The 20,925-nt window shown below is 37.7% G+C and overlaps 1 protein-coding gene across 1 annotated transcript in view; it reads right to left on the reverse strand.

Moving 5' to 3' along the window:
* LOC145788526 (ATP-dependent RNA helicase DHX58-like) overlaps positions 1 to 15,116 on the reverse strand; it is a 53,461-nt gene extending 38,345 nt beyond the window's left edge. Inside the window, exons 1-3 of the mRNA XM_082600288.1 lie at positions 14,946 to 15,116; positions 11,613 to 11,738; positions 5,267 to 5,438 (exon numbers count right to left, since the gene is read on the reverse strand). Of these exons, the coding sequence (XP_082456414.1) occupies positions 5,267 to 5,438; positions 11,613 to 11,738; positions 14,946 to 15,108 (461 nt within the window). The 5' untranslated portion in view covers positions 15,109 to 15,116. The remainder of the gene's footprint in view (positions 1 to 5,266; positions 5,439 to 11,612; positions 11,739 to 14,945) is intronic.
* Positions 15,117 to 20,925: the final 5,809 nt, after the last annotated feature.

The raw sequence follows: 20,925 nt of genomic DNA on the forward strand, positions 1-20,925 counted from the left end.
TGAAGTGGCAGGAGCGACTGCTTTTCCTGTGCTAAAATTGAATAGAAAGGATACATCGAAGCTTGCATTAAATGGATTAACTGTACTGCTTATTTTTTTGCATTAGTTTATCCAAATGTTTGCGGTCTCTATCGGTGCTTGAAGGACGAAGGTCAAATGATGCTTCCTCTGCTGATGTCATCCCCAGATCTTCATAGAGGTTGTAAAGGATCGATCGGTGCATAAAGTGGGTAAGTGCCCATCTCTGTCTGGCACCAATTGAATTGGTGAAAGACGAAATCCCAGTGAGTCGATTGGCAGATTCTGCATTGATTGTTTGCTCCAAAGTTTGATCAACAGCACATCCGCAGAAGTTTATTTGAGTTCTTTTTACGGACAAGATGCCTTGTTCAAACAGATCACTTATTTCAGGGTGAGTTGCTTCCATTTTTAGCATGTTATCCTGCAGTCGCAAAATCCCTCTTGCATAATTTGGTTGGTTGAAAATGAAGAACACGCTTGACATCTCTCCTATGCAGTGCACAAACAACTGATGATTTGCAGAATGAATACTTCGAGCAAAGAGGAGGTATGTCTTGACAAGTTTTAAGTATCCATACCAGTACTGGGCAGTCTGGTCATTTTCTCCTGTTTCGGTTTTTCTTAAAAATTCTTGGTAGGAACTCAAAAAGTCTTTAACATCGTCATCCAAAAAGCCAATCGTTGACTGGGATGGACGAATACATAAACGACGTAGTTCTTCGTCCAGATTTTCAGGAGAAGGGCATTGTAACAAGAATTGATTAAAATGCAAGATTTCTAATGCTGTTCCGAAAAGAACGTGTATTCGTTTGCACCTATTGTAATGAGTACCAAGCAGAAATCCGTTAAGGGATCCTTCGGCAAGAATACCAGCTTCTGTTAGGATGTACGAACCACCTGAACCATCCAAGTACTTACCCATAGCTTTAAAGAACGCCATGGATATGTGGAAACCACCCAGTAATATGAACAAGCGCACATGGACACATTTTGGACTTTCTTGCTCTTGAGTGATGAGGGAATGTTTTGCAATAGCCAGATCGTATGTAACACACAGGTACTCTTGCTACCACATGTACGTATGCTACTGTACACTACAGTCTTCAACCGGTGAAATATTAAATTATAGTTGCTTAAGGAATTATGACTTTCGCACCCGGTATCAGTCTTTGTGCTAGGAAAAATCCTCAGGTAAAGCAAAAAAAATTTTGACGTTTTGCAAACACTTGGTTCCATCTAAATAGGCTACAACCTTGAATTTGGGGTTGTATATCCTAAAATGAGGTTAAGCCCCACCTTGGAGCCACAAGAAAAGTTTTTTCGAACTCGGTGGAACGCGTCCCAACTGATGATAAAAGTTCCATTTTTGTAGCCTACCTTATGATGTTATTTTTACGTATTTTGTCCCAGCGTTGGGGCTCCTTATTCGGGAATGCCTCACCTGGGGCGACCAAATTTGAATGTTCTGAAATCCGTAAGCGAGGTACTATCACCTATACGCTTGGTTTCATCCATGTACCTTATGATGTTAATTTTGTGAATTTTAATGGTTATACCCCCAAAATAAGGTTAAGCTCCACCTTGGGGCCATAAGAAAAGTTGTTTCGAACTCAGTGGAACATGCCTTAACTGATGATACAAGTTCCATCTTTGTACCTTATGATGTTATTTTTACGTATTTTGCCCCAACTTTGGGGGCCCCTTACAAGCCTTAAAGCAGCCGACGGCCATGGCCGCTAAGTAGTGCTTGAATGACCGCCAGTGCTACTTCCTCCGTCGGCCAAGTTTGGCCGCCGGTTTCTTCTAGCCAATTATTTAATTTCGCAATAGAATGGTCGTGGATTAAATGTCGAAAATATGTAGCATCCATCAAAGAGTGACGCAGAATTAGGTCAGCGCATCATAGTCACTACTGTTGTATTGAATACATCTAGCTGCGATCACCAGCGCTGTAAGTCTTGTTTGCAATTCCCGATGTTTACTTTAACGAAGTGTTAATTCGAAGTGCTAATTTACATCGGCTGGCAATATTGTCGTTTTTATATCGATTCAATGTTGTCGGACATTGAATCGTTGTTAAACAGGAGAACTAGGTTAGTTGACATCCGTGAGTAAAACACGTGTCTTCATAGTTGAGAACGCTGTGGGTTAGTGACTTCACACCCTCAATGGTGACATCATAACGGAATAAATGGTCAGGTTTTATGAAAGGCGGTATGCAGTTGAAACAATTTACTGAGCTGCGAGCAGTTAAAACAATTTAGGGTCGTTAGATGGTCCCGCAATACCGGATTACAATCCCGATAAAGCAGTTAATGCGTGGTACAATGATTTTATTGCAGGACGTCGCCCAGACTTCAACAACGCTAAGTGATCATTTTAACATTGTTGCAAGTTTAATGCTATTTACTTGTGCTACCGTTATTGTATTTTGGCCTCCAAGCACGCAGATTTTGCCGCCGAGAAGGAGCTCTCGGTAGGCCACGATAACTGCCGGGAAAAAACACGAGTTTTAAGGCCTGCCCTTATTCGGGAATGCTCCACCTGGGGCGACCAAATTTTAATGTTCTGAAGTCCGTAAGTGAGGTACTATCACCTACACTTGGTTTCATCCATGTACCTTATGATGTTAATTTTGTGAATTTTAGGGGTTATACCCCCAAAATGAGGTTAAGCCCCACCTTTGGGCCATAAGAAAAGTTGTTTCGAACTCAGTGGAACATGCCCCAACTGATGAAAGAAGTTCCATCTTTGTACCTTATGATGTTATTTTTACGTATTTTGCCCCAACTTTGGGGGCCCCTTATTCGGGAATGCCCCACCTTGGGCGACCAAATTTTAATGTTCTGAAGTCCGTAAGTGAGGTACTATCACCTACACTTGGTTTCATCCATGTACCTTATGATGTTAATTTTGTGAATTTTAGGGGTTATACCCCCAAAATGAGGTTAAGCCCCACCTTGGGGCCATAAGAAAAGTTGTTTCGAACTCAGTGGAACATGCCCCAACTGATGAAAGAAGTTCCATCTTTTTACCTTATGATGTTATTTTTACGTATTTTGCCCCAACTTTGGGGGCCCCTTATTCGGGAATGCCCCACCTGGGGCACTCAGATCGACTTGTTCCAAAGTCTACAAGTGAAGGCATAAACTCTGGCGTAGGTTTTGTTCTTGTACCTTATGATGTTTTTTTGACCCCCAAAATGGGTTTTTCACCGGGCCGTAGCCCCCAAACGCCCCAGCAGTGAAACCTCGAATGTGGGTTTCTGAACATCCCACAGTGGGGCAAGGTTGATACAACACTCAAACCTTTTGTACCTTATGATGTTACAAAAACGTCACGGGCTGCCGGACTATAAGGTCTTGTCTAATACTTTTTTGTATGTTCTTGCATCACTTTCGATACTCGATATTGCTTTTAGATGTTTCTCTCAATATTTCTCAGCGTTTCTTCAGCATCTGTTCAGTCTCTGGTTTGAGTTTCTCTTCTCTTTGGCTCTTAACTATTCCGCCAACTTTCTTTGCACTTTCTTGAATAATACTGTTTAATTGTTTTGTCTTTCTATCTAAATCAGTGATGTCACTTTCAAGTATTTCAAAACGGTTTTGCAACTCTATTTGGAATTCATCTGCCCTCTGAATTAATCTTTCATTGTCAATCTTTGGTTTTGACATTCTCATTATTCCACTTCTTTCCTGTTTTTCATTTAATTTTATAGTGCTGCGAACCATCCTGTGATAACTTTAAATGCTAACCCTTTGAATAACTTCAGTATTAAGGGCAATGTCCCGTTTATTTGTTACAATAGAATCGATTTCATTTTTCACCTTTCCATTTGGACTTTTCGAAGTCCATTTTCTTCCATTTGACTTTTGAAAAAGAGTATTTGTGATCAGTTTCTCTGATGTTGCAAACTGGATCATCCTATTCCTTCATGCATTTCTCTTTCCAACTCCATATACTCCAGTGGTATTTCCGTCACTCTGTTGATGTTTTCCTATTTTTGCATTAAAGTCTTCCATGATTACTTTGTAGTGACTTTTATTCTTTTCCATTTCTTCATTTACTTCCTCTTACAAATCCTCTACTTCTTCGTTATCATAGCTTGAGGTTGGTGCGCATATTTGTATTACTTGCATAGAATATTTCCTGTTAAGTTTCATTATGAAAGAAGCCACTCTATCACTAATTCCTTTTATTTCTATAATTTTGTGTTTTATGCTTTGATGAATTGAGAAACCAACTTTTTGTTGTTGAAGTATCTCCCCTCTGGTGTAGAGCATGTGTCCTCCTCCAATCTGTACTAGATGTTCTTCTTTCGTCTTGTTTCTGCCAGTCCAGTTATTTGCCACGTTTCATCCTTAATTCATTTAGCTCGTGTGTGAATGTTAAATGCCCGTCTTCATCTTTTAAGCTTCTTACATTATATGTAGAGATGTAAAACCCAAAGATTCTTTGTACCCTCTGCTTTTCGGCTGCCAGGGTCTTTTTAAGTGTGTGTACTGAGGGTCTTTTTAAGTGTGTGTTTAAACCTTTACTCACCATGCTGGTTCAGTGCGGGTTGGTGAGTGCCTGCAACTTGATTAAGCAGATGGGCTACCGTATGCAACAAGTGGTACAGGATTACATTTTACTTGTAGCAGATTTACTAATGACCTGACCATTCAAAAATATCAAATGACATTATTTTTTTGGTTTGCTTTATCTTTCTGAATGTCAAATGCAATTTTCTCTCAATCTATGTTAAACGGGGTTCTGTGGAAGACAGTCAATTGTTCTGCAATAAGGTCATGACTCACGCAATGAGGCTTTTTTCCTCAAAAATAACATTACAGAAGTCCACAATGTTTGCTTGTTCAAATGCTATAATTCTGTTTGAGCTTGGACTTGGCTCAGGTTGTTTGTAGACTGAAAGTTTATAATTTACACTTCACAGAAAGGGCAAAATCGTTCTAAGATTCTTTTTATTGGGATAACCAAAATGTTTTGCAAAACAAACAAAAAACGTGATGACAAAAAACAATGACCTCCACAAGGCAATTTGACGATTCTGACAAATCTTTTCAAGCGCATCATACAATATTTTATAAGCCCCTTAACATACATAATGGACTAAAAAATTGTTGAAAAATTATTGCAATTTCACATTTATGATCGATTGTAGAAATGACACAGTAGACAGGCTGTTTTAACGTGTGATAACCCACTTTACAAAAGGAAAATCAGTGACTAACTAAAAACTTACCTTTCTCTGTCACTCAGTAAAGCTCGAGTGAAACGTCTTAACACCCGCTTTGGTTTAAAGTCATTAATCAACTTCAGATAGTTGTTGTTTTTTAGACTTCTCTCCCATACTCGAGCATCCCAAAAATGCTCTGTGTGATTGTCTTCAAGTGTATCGACGACATGCGACAACCCTATAAAATGAAGTATTTTTGTTTCTTCATGTAAGCCTACACTGCAAAGTGCAAACACAACTTTTTGTGGTTTTCTGTAACCATTGAAACAATTAAGATTGTTTTTTTACACCATTAGGGAATTTTTCCACACTGTAAGAAACCTACCTTGCTCGTAGGATGACAGAAAACTTTACTCAGGAATGACTAAGTTTGGCAACAGTGAAGAAATTTTGCCCCAATACAACTTTGCTCATGGGCAATAGATATTTTGCTACGGTTTAATTAAAAAAAAACGTAAATGGAAAACATGATAATTCGAATGCTTGCTTTTTACTGGATTTGGTATCCTACCTTGTGTAACGTTTAAAATACATAATATAACAGCTTAAAGCAGAACGATCTACAACTAATGGGCAATATGCGTCTATGGCATATTATAACTGTCTAAGCGTTTAATGCTGAAAAATCTTTTCCTTCTGCAAAGAATTTATTATCAACTTCACATGAGCAGATAGCCTATATGAAGTGTTTTCATGGTGTCGAAACTATATTTTTTACACTCTATGACAACATAACACATGTTGTCATGGATAGCAATTCATTTTTAGCTGATAGACTACAGTAGGCTTTTGACTACAGTGGTATAAGAACATCGGTCTAGTTAGAAAATAAATCTTCTTGAAATTCCAAAGAGTGGTAAGCATTTAGTAACTCCAGGGCATATATAAAAACATATATAAGGTTGGTTTCGGATGTTAGTGCTTGTGTGTTTGTTATATTTAATAGTTTATTACAGTTACAATAAGAAAAGAACAACTGGTTTTACTTGAAAACATGAAATATAGTTTGAAATATACTTGTGAAATATAAATTTATCGTAAAATAGTTTTTGTATATGTGTATACTGTATTTAACTTCAGTACCGGTAGCTTAGTACGTCGTACAAATGAAATCGGGCGCTTTATCTCGAATGATGTAACAATAGCATTACCGTACTTTGAAATATATTCTATTGAAAGACATGTTTGCTCTTTTAGGTAGGCTATAGAAACAGTTATTATTTTTTCTTTGAAGCTAAATCTGTTAACAGACACAGGCCAACACAAAAAATTGACAATAGGTGAGACTGATGAGAGTCATTTTAGAGTATTTCAAGGCCCCTGATTCTGAAAATGCACTTAGTTTTTGCGAATTGGTTCTAGTTTTAGAAATATTCGACAATGAAAGTATCTTTGAAATCGTTAGTCAAAAGCTTTTAATCAGCAAATCACTCATTTTGAGTACTGTTTTGTTATCATTATGATGTCAATATTGCGTTTGTCTAGTTCAAGTGATTGGTATTGTAGAAATTTCAAAACATAAGCAAGGGTTGAAATAGAGTGTTATTGATCAATACAAGGGGAGGGGGCAAAAACGTTCAATGAAAATGGCTACAAATCAGTTTCCTGATCTATCTAAAGGCTAATAAACTATGCCTTTAACACAGGGACGGGCAACATGCGGCCCGCGGGCCGGATCCGACCCGCGACGGGATTTTGAGCGGCCCGCAGACAGTTTCCGGTCTTTACACAATGTGGCCTGCGGCCACTCTACCGCAATCCTCCACTAGTTGCTTACTACGTCAAATAATAGTGACTGTTGGTTATTTTTTATTTCTTTGACTATTTATTTTCGGTTTTTAGTCTAGTGACAAGCATGTTATGTTCCGTCATTAACGGGCCTTCCATCCTTTTTCTTTGTCTCTTGTAAAAACCTCCTTCAGTCTAAAGCTGGAAAAATAGATCAAAGTGAAATTTGGCTGATTAGTGTTATAATTACACGGGAAGGGAACCTATACAAATAATAGTGATTGTTGGTTATTCTCTGGTTCTTTGTGTTTTTAGTTTCTTTGTTTTCAGTTAGAATTAGATTTTGAATGTAGCCTACAATAAATATTTTTCTATGGATTTTGCCAAGAAACGTAAAGTTGAAAAGGAGTGTCGCAAATTTAACAAATATGCTCAAGCGCTTTTTACAGAAGTCGGCAAGAAAGCAGCAGGCTACCATAGATGTTTATTGTTTGCTTTGCAATGAAAGTGACAACTTTGATCGACCACAGATGTCCCATTGACTTCAGAAGCTATCAAACGTTCAGAAGCTACATTACGTTAATTGTTAATAAATTCAATAAAGACTGTTTTTGGTCTTTATGCTTTAAACTTAAAGTTTACATTACATTAAATAGAATTCATTCTTTGTCTAGGTAGATAAATACACGCTTAATGTAGCAATTCATGAATCCGGCCCGCCAACTACTTCATTTTCCCATATCAGGCCCGCCGCCTGGAGAAGTTGCCCGCCCCTGCTTTAACATGTAGGGTAGGGTGGTGTGCCAACAATCCAGATATATGTTACTGGAGCTGTGACAATTACATGACAAAGCAAAAGCGCTTCAGTCAGTCATAAGCTTCTTACTTTGCATGAAGCTGGGAGATCAAGAGAGTCCTGGGTTCCTCATAAAGTATGCAATTGTTGAATTAAGATCCGTTTCTGGGATCGAGATAAACTAAAGAAGTTCTGAGTGCCATGGCGTAAAGAGAGCCACTTAATCTCCATTACAATTGATACTTCTGCACGAGTTCAGGGTAAACAAGACCCTGTTCGAATGGAATTGTCACAAAAGAAAGTTGAGGCACCATGCTGGCCTATGAGGTATACAAGGCAGCCGCTATGTTGACGTTTCCATTACGGTTTTTTCTTTGCCCCCAAGAGTATCCTCAATAATTGCAGTAACAGATGTCTCACAAGATTTTCCTATTTGTTTATAATTTGATGCCAAAAAAATCAAAAATTTTATGATTTTTTTGGCTATTGTATGATTTTTTTTTTTACGATTTTTCATCAAAACTCTGTGCTTTTTTATGATTTTACATCAGAGCTCGATGTTTTCTTACATTTAACTTTTTTAAGTTTTTCTTTTTTTTAAGCATAAGAAGCGATTACAGAAAAACAGTCAATGCAAGCCATCACGTCAAAGCAAACATACAGCTTTTGAATAAAAGTAGAAAACATAATAGCCTATATATATATACTGTAAGCTTGTTATACTTTACATTCTTCCAATATCGTCAAATTGTTTAGCTCAGTTCAGAGCAAGCTGCACTTTAAAAGTCAAATCAATGCAACAACAGACTTGCGAAGACATTGGGAATAACCAGTAATTACAGGTCCCACGGAAACCAATTTATCATACATAATTCCTTTCGAACAGAATTGTAACACATTGCTTGCAAATGGCCTGTATAGTCAAGTGGGGTAATTACTGGACAGTTAAAATGACGGGGTAATTAGTGGACACCCTGCTTACTTTTTTCCTGTGTGCAATGTGACCTTGCAAGTTAGTCATCTATTTAGACAAAGCTTTGAACTAAATGAATCAGTTGCAACTCTTATTTTATCTGACTTTACATTTTTTTGGCAAGACTTGGAGTGGATGGTGTCAAATTTTGCATTAATTTGAAGCTAAGTGAAAAAAGTAATTTTTTAATGTAGGCAACATTATTAGGTATTTGGATTTTCAAACTGGCAATACTAACTAGAAAAGCATGGAACCTTCTAAAAATGCCAGAGTGTGAGCAGCAGCTGTATTCAATTTTCCACAAAATGTGTCCAATATTTACCCCATAACAATTTCTCGGTTCTGAGGTAATTATTGGACACTTGAAGGTTGTAATTTCACCAGAAACACTGAATGATAGCTCATGAAACATTGCTTCTGCACTCTGCAGACTTATTTTAAATAGCGTATTTTTAGTAGCTAGCTTTTTAACAATGCCCAGAACCAGTGGCGTAGCCAAGGTGGGGGGGGGGGTTGGAGGTTACAACCTCCTCTTTGGCACGCGTGTGACGTCACAATATTGAGAATGATGCTTTCAGTCTCGACTCTAACACAAAGTTTGCCTAATTTTAAATGAAACTGCATTAAAAGAGCGAGTTTTGCCAATAATGGTCCAATACCAAACATTGAAATATCTCAGCCAGGAATTAGCAACAAGAAAACATAGAGACTTAGCTTTATTACCAAAAAATGCCCACGAAAACATGATCTTATCCTTTTGGTATGCCACCGGACAGCATCATTTTACAGGACTAATTATACCCATTGAAAATGCTCTCAGAATGTACCAAATTCAAAGTAATTTTTCAAAATTTTCTGGAGGAATTTCGCCAGACCCCCCGCCACTAGGTGTCGCCTTTGGTGAAGATACCCCCAGGCTACGCCACTGCCCAGAACATAGCATGGCCAATAGGGGGTGCACTCCCTGAAACTAGTTTTGCTATTATTTTTTGCCAATTTGTCAGGGGTATAGATCCCCTTTTTTAATTGAAAAAAACAGTTTTTTTCACTCCACCCTATTGTCAAGCAAACAAGGGGATTCGGGCGATTGGGATGTGGAGCACCTAAACCTTGACCAAATTCTTTAAAAATTTGTAATTTTTCTTTTTTAGCCAAGCCTCACCCACAGAAAAATAATTTTGTTTGCAATCATTTTTTTAATTTTTGAGGGCACACGACGCACCCTAATGCATATTAGATAGAACCTTATGCTTGTATTTTAAACAAAATTTCATTTATTGCAATAGATAAACAAAACATAAAACTACATCACATCTAATTTCACTTCAGAATGGTCAAGGAATTCAAATAATAATAACTTCCTAGTACTTTTTTACATAAGGGGTGAATACTGGACAATGTCCAGCAATTACCCCTATCCTGTCCAATAATTCCCTCATTTGATGGGGTAATTACCGGACAAAGAAAATTTGTGATTTCTGCTAAAATACACATGGTAGAGAATCAGGTTAATTTGTAATGTAAAGAAGAAGGCCAACCCTTGCAATCAAGATACTTTACATATAAATAGCTTGAGTCCTTGTACAAAATATTACAACGTTTTCACAAAATGTCCGGTAATTACCCCACTTGACTATATAGTTTCCTTGCCTTGCCCTGCGCTTTTTCCCAAAACATTGGTGTCAAATTATCCTTTCACCATGCTACCACAATAACTGCAATGTCTTAAAATCTTGTCAGCATCTACTTGTCTAATGACGTTTAAAACATGCAATGAACTTATCTAGCTACGCTCCTTTTTGTAATTCCAGCTTCACAGGCAAGTGGATTACACAACCACATGTTATCCTAAATCAGCGCATTCCACAGACGGGGTCACAATCGGTACACAAATAATTACGCTGTCATCATGATTGGAACTATTACACATTATATACAAAATTTTTGATTTTTACATGCTCAGTTCTCCATCACAACTAAATTTTATGATTTTTTATGATTGTGTCTAAATTGTATGCTATTTTGTGATTTTTTTCCAAATTAAACAAAATTTTATGATTTTATGCAGTACCGTAGTCAAAATCCACAAATGTGACAAATCAGGTTGCATCGCTTGGTAGCCATGCGTCGGATACACAATAAGGCAAAACTCCTTACAAAAATAATTAACAGAAGAGAATATAAATAGTAAAAGAAACAAAACCAAAGAACGATTTGGACAACAAACATCACTGAAAGGACAAAATTAAATAATGAAAGTGCAGTACGAAAAGCTCGTGATGGAGAACAATGGTGCATAGTATCCAACCCTCAAAATCAGTTGCTGGAAGCAAAAGGGCATGATCCACGACCCACGTGGACGGCCAAAAAAGAAGTGGTGCGATAGCGTGTGGACTGTGGAGCGACCTCCCTGTGGCAGTCAACGTTTAAAGTAGGAGTGCATGAAAAGCTGCCATCAAGCCAGATCAAAATTTGCTGACGTCCAGCCGTCACAATACGGGGAACAAAGAACATAAAACTGTGCACTAACTAATACAAAAAAGGAATATAATGATTGATGAAGATGATGAATATACGAGATATTATGTAAAAAAAATATTATGTATAATATGTATATTATCTATAGAAATAGATATTATGTATATGCTCAATTCGGTTGTGTTGTTTGTTTTTGGGGGTTTGTTATATCTCCCTAAACTTCACCTAACCTAATAATAGGCTATACATTTAGTACATTTACATTTATACCAAAGCAAAGGTGACAATTTTAAAGCTACGTAATTCCTGTGGATTCAATGCTTGTGTTTTTTTTTTGATGACCCTTTGCACATATGCAAACAAAAACAGTGCATCACCTAACTGCTTTAAAGCCTTTGTAAAGCTTGCGTAGCATGCATGGTTGTCAAAAGATTTCAATAAAGTGCGTAAAAATAGTTTTCCGGTATGTTGATTAGTTGAAGTATCAATTGAAGATTCTTGTTCTGAAACAAAAGAAGAAAAAAACATTACAAGCGTAACACACAGGCCTCGAAGCAATTTTCCGGTGGCCAAACGTGTCCAACTGAAGCAAGCTGTTCGGCTGCCAATCACAAGCACATGGCGGCCATTGGAACTTCGACACGCGTGAGTAAATCGCAAATTTTTGTCGGCACCAAATTATTTCAAATTTTCCCAGATTTTCAAAATCTTGTGGCCAATTTTTTACACCATCTGGCACCTCTGCTCTGACTGGCTTTCACTCCTTTCTGTTCTGATTTATCGCATCAATAAAGTGTATATAGTGATGTGATGTCACTTGCATCCTGCTTATCGTCAGACATCAGCTGCTTGGTCAATCAATGTTAACAATTCAAGCATCTGTGTGTATTGTGTTACTGCTTTCTAATCCTTTGTGATATAAGTAGCAAAGTACTTTATTCACAAGGCCGCTTGCGTAAAGTTTTCTCGGAACTTCATGGCGAACAAATGCAGTCGACGGAAGGGCGAGACTCAACGGACAAAATGTCAGTTTTTGTAAGTTAATTGCGGCCATGGCCCCGATGGCCGCCTTCAGTTTCGAGGCCTGACACACACATACCAGAAAGTATCAATACACAGAGAAGGGTGTTGTATCGGGTCTGCTACTATTCGGTGAGTCCGATTCGGTGAGTTCCTAACCTCTGAGTCCTAACCCCAACCCCTAAAACGGCAATGATAATTAGGCTACGGTACCCGATAATTTAAAAAAAATTTGAAAAAATCCCCCGTTAAGGTATCGGACTCACCGAAACGGGCCATTCCGGTTGTATCAAAATAGAACGTAAATACAAACTAGATTACTTTCCAAAAAAAAGTTATCAAGAGTAGCCTAAATGTTACAATAAAATCAAATTTGAAATAGAGGAAGACAAAAACACTGTTGCTAATATGATGCAAATAAACGGTTATAGGTGAATTGTTCGTAAACAGTTGTTCGTAAAACAATTGTTCATAAAATTAATTCTTTATAAAACAATTCTTCGTAAATCATTTCTTCGTATGCATCAATTGTTCGTATAGCAAATTGTTCATAAACAGGTGATAGGTCAATTGTTTGTGAACAATTTTTCAGTTGTTACCCAGGGGCACCGGAAGCGGGGGGCAGGGCATCATGGAGGCAGTGCCGGTCTTTGGGGTGTGCAAACCGTGCGATCGCACAGGGCCCGCAAATTAGGGGGCCGCAATTTACTCAGAAAATGCAGTAATTTTGTCATTTCCAATGGAAAAATTCAACAAGTGAATTCAACAAAGGAATTAGCAACAAGAAAGACTCAACGGGTGCAACCTATTTCGTCCCCTAAAAAGATCGAGAAAAAAAAACAACATAGCCGAAGTTGCTGATCGGAGTTGCCGCAAACATTTCAAATTTCTCTCGATCTTTTCAGGGGACGAAATTTGATTTGTTACTCCGCTTTCAGGGTACGAAATCGGGGTACGAACTTTTCAGGGGACGAAATAGGTTGCACCTAGACTCAACATAGCTTTATTTCCGAAAAATGCCCAAGAATGCATGATCTTATCCTTTTGCCATGCCAGTAATATTCATACCCAAATTTTGAACATGCTCTCAGAATGCCCCAAATTCAAAGCAAATTTTCAAAATTTTCTGGGGGAGGCCCCCCTGATCCCCCGCCGCAGAGTGCCGTCAGGCTTCACAGCCGACCATGAAACCACCCCCCTCCCCGTTCAAAATCCCTAGCTACGCTACTGAATTGGATCATTGTCATTGGGGCCCGCAAATCATATTCCGCACAGGGCCCGAAATGCCCTAAGACCGGCACTGATGGAGGGACAGGGGGCAATGGTGCCCTTTTAAAGTCATGTAAGCTACTGCATGTTTTGCAATATAACAATTTCTGCTATTCACTTTTGGCCGAGTGCAGTGGCCGAGTGGTTAGCGCGTTGGGCTCGCAGTCGAGAGCCTGCATGTTCGACTCCAGCCACCCGCACTTGCTGTTGTTTCTCTGGGCAAGAAACTTTACGATAATTGCCTCTACCCAGTGATCGATTTCGAGTAATGGGTAGTACCAAATTTAAGTCATAAGTAGACAACCGGAAATAGACATTGCCGTCGGCTGCAGCGTGGGTCAGGTGTATGTCGGAAGGCGTACGCCGATGCATAGCGCTCAAGTTCGCTTTCCCGCAATGCAGGATAAAGATAAACAAACAAACAAATATTCACAGCACAAATTCTGCAACACAGTAGGTTACATCATTATAACTTGGCATGATGTCCTTCTTTGTATACCAGACACTTGTATTATTACTCGGTAGAGAGATGATAGATGAGCATTATCGCTATAATCTTATCTTAAAAGTTTTAAAACAATTGGCCTTTCAGCAACAAAGGTGCTCTATTTCATAATCCTGCCCCCCCCCAGTCAAAAATTGTTTCGATGCCCCTGTTGTTACTCATGCAGGACATTTCCTTTGAAAATGCTCAACTTTCCAATAAGTAAGTTTCTTTTCCTTGTGCGTTAAGTGCACTATAATCTTTGTAATAAAGCTGGCCACTATAAACAAAAGTTTTGACTTTTCTTTTTCGCTGCCATTCTGAATCAGGGACTCTACACTCTGTCTACTCGTCTACAGCACATCACATCTAGCACATCTCTTGCATATACGCTACCCTAATTAATTGTTCGCAAATAATTGTAACTGTTTTACGAACAATTAGTATTACGAAGAATTAATTTTACAAACAATTGTTTATGAACAACTGTTTACGAACAAAACGTCGGACACCAAATAAACACATATTGGTCTGACAACAAACAATTGTCAAACAGTTTTAATACAGAATATCCATTAAGATGGTATGATACAAGAAACAGTTCCATCAACAAGCAGATTTATTTCTTGTACAGGCACTGCTTAAATTAATTGTGTTTGGTACTGTGATGCATAGCATCAAAACGCATTGGTGTTACCATGGATTTGGTAGCATACAAGAACTATTGAATTACTACGGTATCTCTAATAAGTAATTCTATATATATTCATTGTAAGTCTAAGTAACCTTATTAAATAAACTACTGTGAATTTTTAAATTAAATGGTGATAATGATCAACACAAAGTCACTTGTATAATGTATGTATAGCATAGCTATAGCCTATATTATACACAATGTCACATAAAATTATAAAAAAAATGAAATGTATAGTTTTACCACTGGTGAATATTCCATCTATTTGCAATGTTACAGCAATATCTCGACATATCGAAGGTTCGAGTTGCTCCAACAAATAGTCATAATACGCCTCAACACAAAATCTATTGATATCTTTATGTTCATCCCTGTTCAAAGAGCAGGAGCTTTTCAACTCATTCATACTGGCAAATTAAAACAATTATATATACAGCAGCACTAAAATAAAACATACTGTGTTATTATAAGTCTTCAGGAGAATATTCACAAAAAACGAGAACGTCTTGTACATAAAAGCAAAAATGCAATTGGTAGAAAAATAGATTTAAAGCACGGATTTAGGTCATTACCCAGCCATATTAAATGTTGTAGCATTTTTTTTACATTGACTAAAACAGGGGTGGGCAACCTATTTATTTACTTCACAGTGCAGATTCAAACGATCTGTTATAGCCTGATGCTGCGGGTTCTTTTTGGCAATATCAAATTACACTAGCTTTCGGAACACAGTTCCCTAGTCAATAGTCATGTGCAATGACGAATGGTGTTGAAGTCAGTGAGTGGTTTTTTAAAGTGGCTCTTTGTTTTAGCTTGAGGCTGCCGGCTGTTGAGTTTCTGTGCTGTTAGGCGTTATTGCACTGCCCAACAGCACAGAAACTCAACAGCCGGCAGCCTCAAGCTAAAACAAAGAGCCACTTTAAAAAACCACTCACTGACTTCAACACCATTCGTCATAGCACATGACTAGGGAACTGTGTTCCGAAAGCTAGTGTAATTTGATATTGCCAAAAAGAACCCGCAGCATCAGGCTATAACAGATCGTTTGAATCTACACTGTGAAGTAAGCAACGATCATGCTGCTAAAAGCGAAACTCATTCAACTACACAACCTATTTATATGCGACGCCAGATAAAGTAATTATAATGCGAAGGCAGTCCGCAACAATGCTCATGCAGTAACATAAGAGTAGACAAACTTAATTTCAAATATTTAAAGTCATATTTGTTTAATATAACTACTGTTCTTGTATCAGGCGTATGCATATAATTTGCGAGTATGTTAATGTTTTTCTCTGTAGTATCATGTGTACTGGACCCGAATACAATATAATAATAATAAAAAAAATTGTGGTCACAAAATGCCACAAGTGCATTTCTATTGTTTTTATTCTAAAAACAACCTAAACTTGAATTTGTTGAATGAATTAGGCCTACGCAATATAGCGACACAGCCAAAACATATACAGACGAAATCGGTTAATAGTATACCGCTTAAACGTATCAATCGTTTATTTGAATCAAAACCTGAAATCTCAAACCAAATCTAATCTAATGTTAAGTAAAAACATCGAATAAGCGTATATCGCTTAAAAGAATAAGTCGGATAAAAGCATCAGGATTTGCTTCTCGTTTGCATACTTCATTCATTTAATCGTATAATTGTACCCGTAAGCGAAAAGAGAATGTCTCTTTTTTGCTTTGCATAGTTGTCTGCAAAGTTCAAAGGCGAAATGAAGCAAAGGTGAGACAGACGCATGCGACCAAAACAAAGACAAGTGTCTGTAATCCCAGACGATAATCTTATGTGCTAGACATCGCACTGCAAACAACCAATTTTCGCATAGCTGGGCTTCATTAAAACAGAAGAGCAGACAAAAGGAATTATCACACTTCCCTTAAAGAAGTTTAAATGCTTTTAATGTCATCCGTCGGCGAATGGCCTTCCAAGGAATGAATGGACAAGGACAAATTATTTCGGCTTGAGAGGGAAGCAAGCATGTCCAAAAGTTTAAACCAGATTACTTTGGAGAATTTTTTTTAATGCTGAATACAAGTAGCCTACTGTTGTGAAATGTAGTGCGTAATTTCATTTGTGCAGTTTCGTCAGTTGAAGAACATCACAAATTAATTATTTTACCAGACAGCGCAAAAGGTTTGAAAAAAAAAAACTTTGCGATTTCAAAACAAACACTGAGTGTGACGTGTTTTTCTACGATACCTCTATTTTTGTAGGTCACGTTCCATACTCAAAACTACACAGCAGGTACAGAGCTAAAAATAGCACGCTTGCATCAAAAACTTCAACGTCAAAGTTCGCGTTGTGACGTCACAGAGATCGGTGATATGAAAGATTGCCGATTTGCTGTCCGATTGCTGCAGTTTGCAGAAAAATGCTTTGATCGTAGATGCTCTCCCAGTCAGCAAAGCTGGTCTTTTTTACATTGATTCAACGTCTGCCAGACGCTGAATCAATGTAAAAAGGCCAGTTTTGCTGGCTGGAACATACAGCATAGTGTTTATATAACACAAAACTAGCAAACTCTTCAAAGTTTAACCAGAATTGTAAACAGTTGTAGGAAGTATCAGTTGCAATGTGCGTTGCAGCCTAGTCAGCACAGACGTCTTCTCAACAATTACGCTCATTCACGATAAACCTTTTTTTTTAGCAAATTGGTTAAACGAATCAATCGTATCAAAACGTCTGGCAAATAGGTGATACGATTAACCGATTTCGTCTGTACTAGCAAAAAAACACAAAAAATTATGAATAGACAACATAAATTGGTGCTCTTTCACAATTCGCCCTGTTGATCAACTGGATGATGACGTCATCATACGTCACACACGTTGGAATGGACGTTATAAAGGATGAAGTACGGGTGGAAATGCACTGAGTTAGGGTTTAGGTTTAGTAATACAGTACGGTACGCACTACACAGTAACATGTTCTTTTAATAGGCTGCTGTTTAATGTTTTTATGATTTAAAGTAAACTTTTGATAATGGTTTGAATTTGGTCAAGTTTAGGTGGCCACCAGATGGAGCTAGTACTATTTTTGGGACTTGGTATTAACTTAGTTGGTTAGATCTATGCTTGTGCTTTCCAACGATAGCAAATTTGTTGAAATTGAACAACAAATGAATAAATGGGAGACGATTTCCTTCAGGTGTTTTTCAGTGCATTTCCACCCCATACTTCCTCCTTTATATTTATAATAGTCCATTCAAATGCGTGTGACGTATGCTGACGTCATCATCCAGTTGACCAACAGGGCGAACTGTGAAAGAGCACCCATAAATTGCATCATATAGCCGACCAAACAAAAACACCAATTTTTAATAAGGTCACTGGCCGGATACACAGAGCAGACTTTGTGAATGTTGTCCAGAGCCACACAAAAGCTGCATGAGAGCCGGGTACGGTCCACAAGTTACCCATTCTTAGACTAAAACATACGGTACTTGTGCATAAATTTACTATATGATACAACTTTATCCAATAACGTCTTACTCACTACAAAACCTTCTTATACACAAATTATTTGAAAAGCCAAAAATCTGGAATAACGTACTCAGTTGCGCCTCTATATAACTGCACTGAAGCTGTTAGCTTTGTGAAAGCAATGCACATCTGGGTTGGATGTGGTGTTAAAAAACATATATATAGACATAGTCCATGTGCGTATTTACAACCATTTGTTTATAAGAACCTCTGAAAATCGTATTTGTGAACTTAAACACTTATTATACTCCTCTTTTTATTAGAGAGATATTCTCATATTCTTAAGCGTGTAATAATTTGGCGGTATTGTTGTGTGTATTAAAATTAAAAAACAGTAGCGCATTTTGTGATTACCGGCGGAATATTTCTGCGTGATACGCCTCATGAAACAATTAGTAAAAAAATATGCGGTAATTAATGTGTTGACAGCAACAACACACAAACCCTGATAAAAGCACATCTCAATGACAAATTTATTTTTAAGCCGCTTGCTTGCTTGTCTTATCCAGGCTTACACCTGGTGGTTGAAGATTTAGATTAAGTGGACGGAAAGGCAAGGAAGCCAATCTTCGTGTCCACCTTCAGGCATGCCTTAAAGTGTCCTGCCAAAGACACAGCCGCATGCTCTTGAGTGGTGTCGAACCGGCGCCCTTTCGATTGCCGTTAATGACAGGGTTCTCACCACTCGGCTATGCAGCCGGCTTTAAGCCGCTTAAAAGTCAGGATGTCATTTTTTATAAAAAGCAGAGTTTTTCTGAAAAGTAATTTGAAAACAAAAAACAAGCCACATAGTTGGCTTAAAAAGATAAAACTTACACAAGTTGTGATAACATTATTGATAAATAAACTCTTAAGTCTTAAATATTTTTCTGTCAAATTATTCTCAATTGCAAAATATTTACAAATTTGTGAAGTGGACGCAATTACCTTAATGGTCACAAATACGCACATCGACCCAATGATGAGATAAACAATTGCATTACTAAATAAACTAGGTTAGAACTACTCAAACCTTTCATGTAAGTTTTGAATTGCTAGCTTTCGCTTCTTAAACAGAGTTGAGCAACCATCATTGGATGATCTCATCTATTGCTGTAGGCCGGTGGTTGTCAAATTTTTTTTGTTGCGACGCCTCTGGAAAAGTTTTCTGGGCTTGCGACGCACCAGCAAATAAAAGTTAATGAAGAAACTTATTATTAAAGTTTTGTTTGTTGATACAACAACAAAAAGCAATGCATATTATTTAATGTGACGTGTGGGCTTGTTTGATTTTACAAAGTTCATTAAATCTTGGGAGAATTTTTGAAATTGCCACCCGCATTTGTCTTTCAGTGTTTATTGGTGATCGAAATTTGCTTTTTATCACCGCCAAGGCAGAAAATCCTGCTTCACATAAATATGACGTGACAAACAAATGGGATAATAATTCGTAGTGCTTTGTTCACCAAAGCTGGATAATCGCCATTCATTGAAATCCAGAAATTTGCCGGATTTCCTGAATTAAACATCCTTTTCAGGGAATTGCCACAAGAAAGGTCAATGTAGGCTTCTTTTTCTTGTGCAGTAAAAGACAGTGGAGTAGGTTGGACGAAAGGATCACGAATCCATTCGTAGTTTGATAAATTTTTCGGGAAGTATTTTGCAAATTTCGACTCGAGCTTGGACAAATGTTGCCCAAATATGCTTCACAAATTTGAAGGCAGCGTCATACTTTTCTTTTCAAGCAAATTGGACAAGAAAGTGAAGTATCGAGAGCTTCCAGACAGGTTTGCTATATCTTCCTTCCACAATAGCAGCTTTTTAACAAATGCTGCAATTTTATCTGAAATGTCATTTTTATTCGGCCCTTGCATAGAAATGTTCAGTTTGGCGAAGATATCACACAAGTAAAGTAAGCCAATTTCAATGATGATGATTATGTGCCTGATCTGATACAAACGTTGGCGATCATGGTCTTCCAAACTTCTCTGTTATTTGCCATTCGTATAAAATCGTTCGTTTTAACTGTTGTGTTTGTGGCCCATTGATTCAAGCTGTTTAAATAATTTCAATAAAAAATTGTTTTGAGCTAAACAATCTGCAAGTGGATTATTTTCTTGCCGCAAAAAAGCCTGAAATTCATCCACCAAATCATAGAAGCGTTCAAAGAATTTTCTAAGCGAAAGCCACTTGGATGAAAATTAAAAGAGCAAACTCCGATGCGCTGCATTCATTTCTCCACAAAGTTTTTTGAAAACTCTTGACTTCAGTGGGCGTGTTTTAATGAAGCTAACAACTTTGATGACAACTGAAACTGCTAATCAAAGGATTAACCTCATCTTTATAAGATAAACTGAATTCAGCTACGAAACAAAACTCTTCTGCGACGCCCTTGGAAAATTGAAACGACGCACCAGGGCGTCGGGACGCACAGTTTGAGAACTACTGCTGTAGGCTATAGCAAACATGACAAACTACAGTACAATCAAAACCAAAGGTTTTATTCCTTTTTAGGCCTATACTATTAGAGCAAAGTATATTCTTCACATGCTAAATTGATTAATTCAATTCAAACTGAATGCAGTGGCAGAGTTTGCATGAAAAGTTAAGGGACAAATTTCTGGAAACGATTCACATAGCCTATATGATAAACATTAAACAACCCAAACTCAATCCCTCACAACAATTCAATCAGGAACTTAGTCGTTAGGAGTGCCATTGAGTACAGCTAAAGAGGAAC

Source organism: Aplidium turbinatum, chromosome 2 (assembly GCF_918807975.1).
Source record: "Aplidium turbinatum chromosome 2, kaAplTurb1.1, whole genome shotgun sequence".
In the NCBI taxonomy this organism is placed as follows: Eukaryota; Metazoa; Chordata; class Ascidiacea; order Aplousobranchia; family Polyclinidae; genus Aplidium; species Aplidium turbinatum.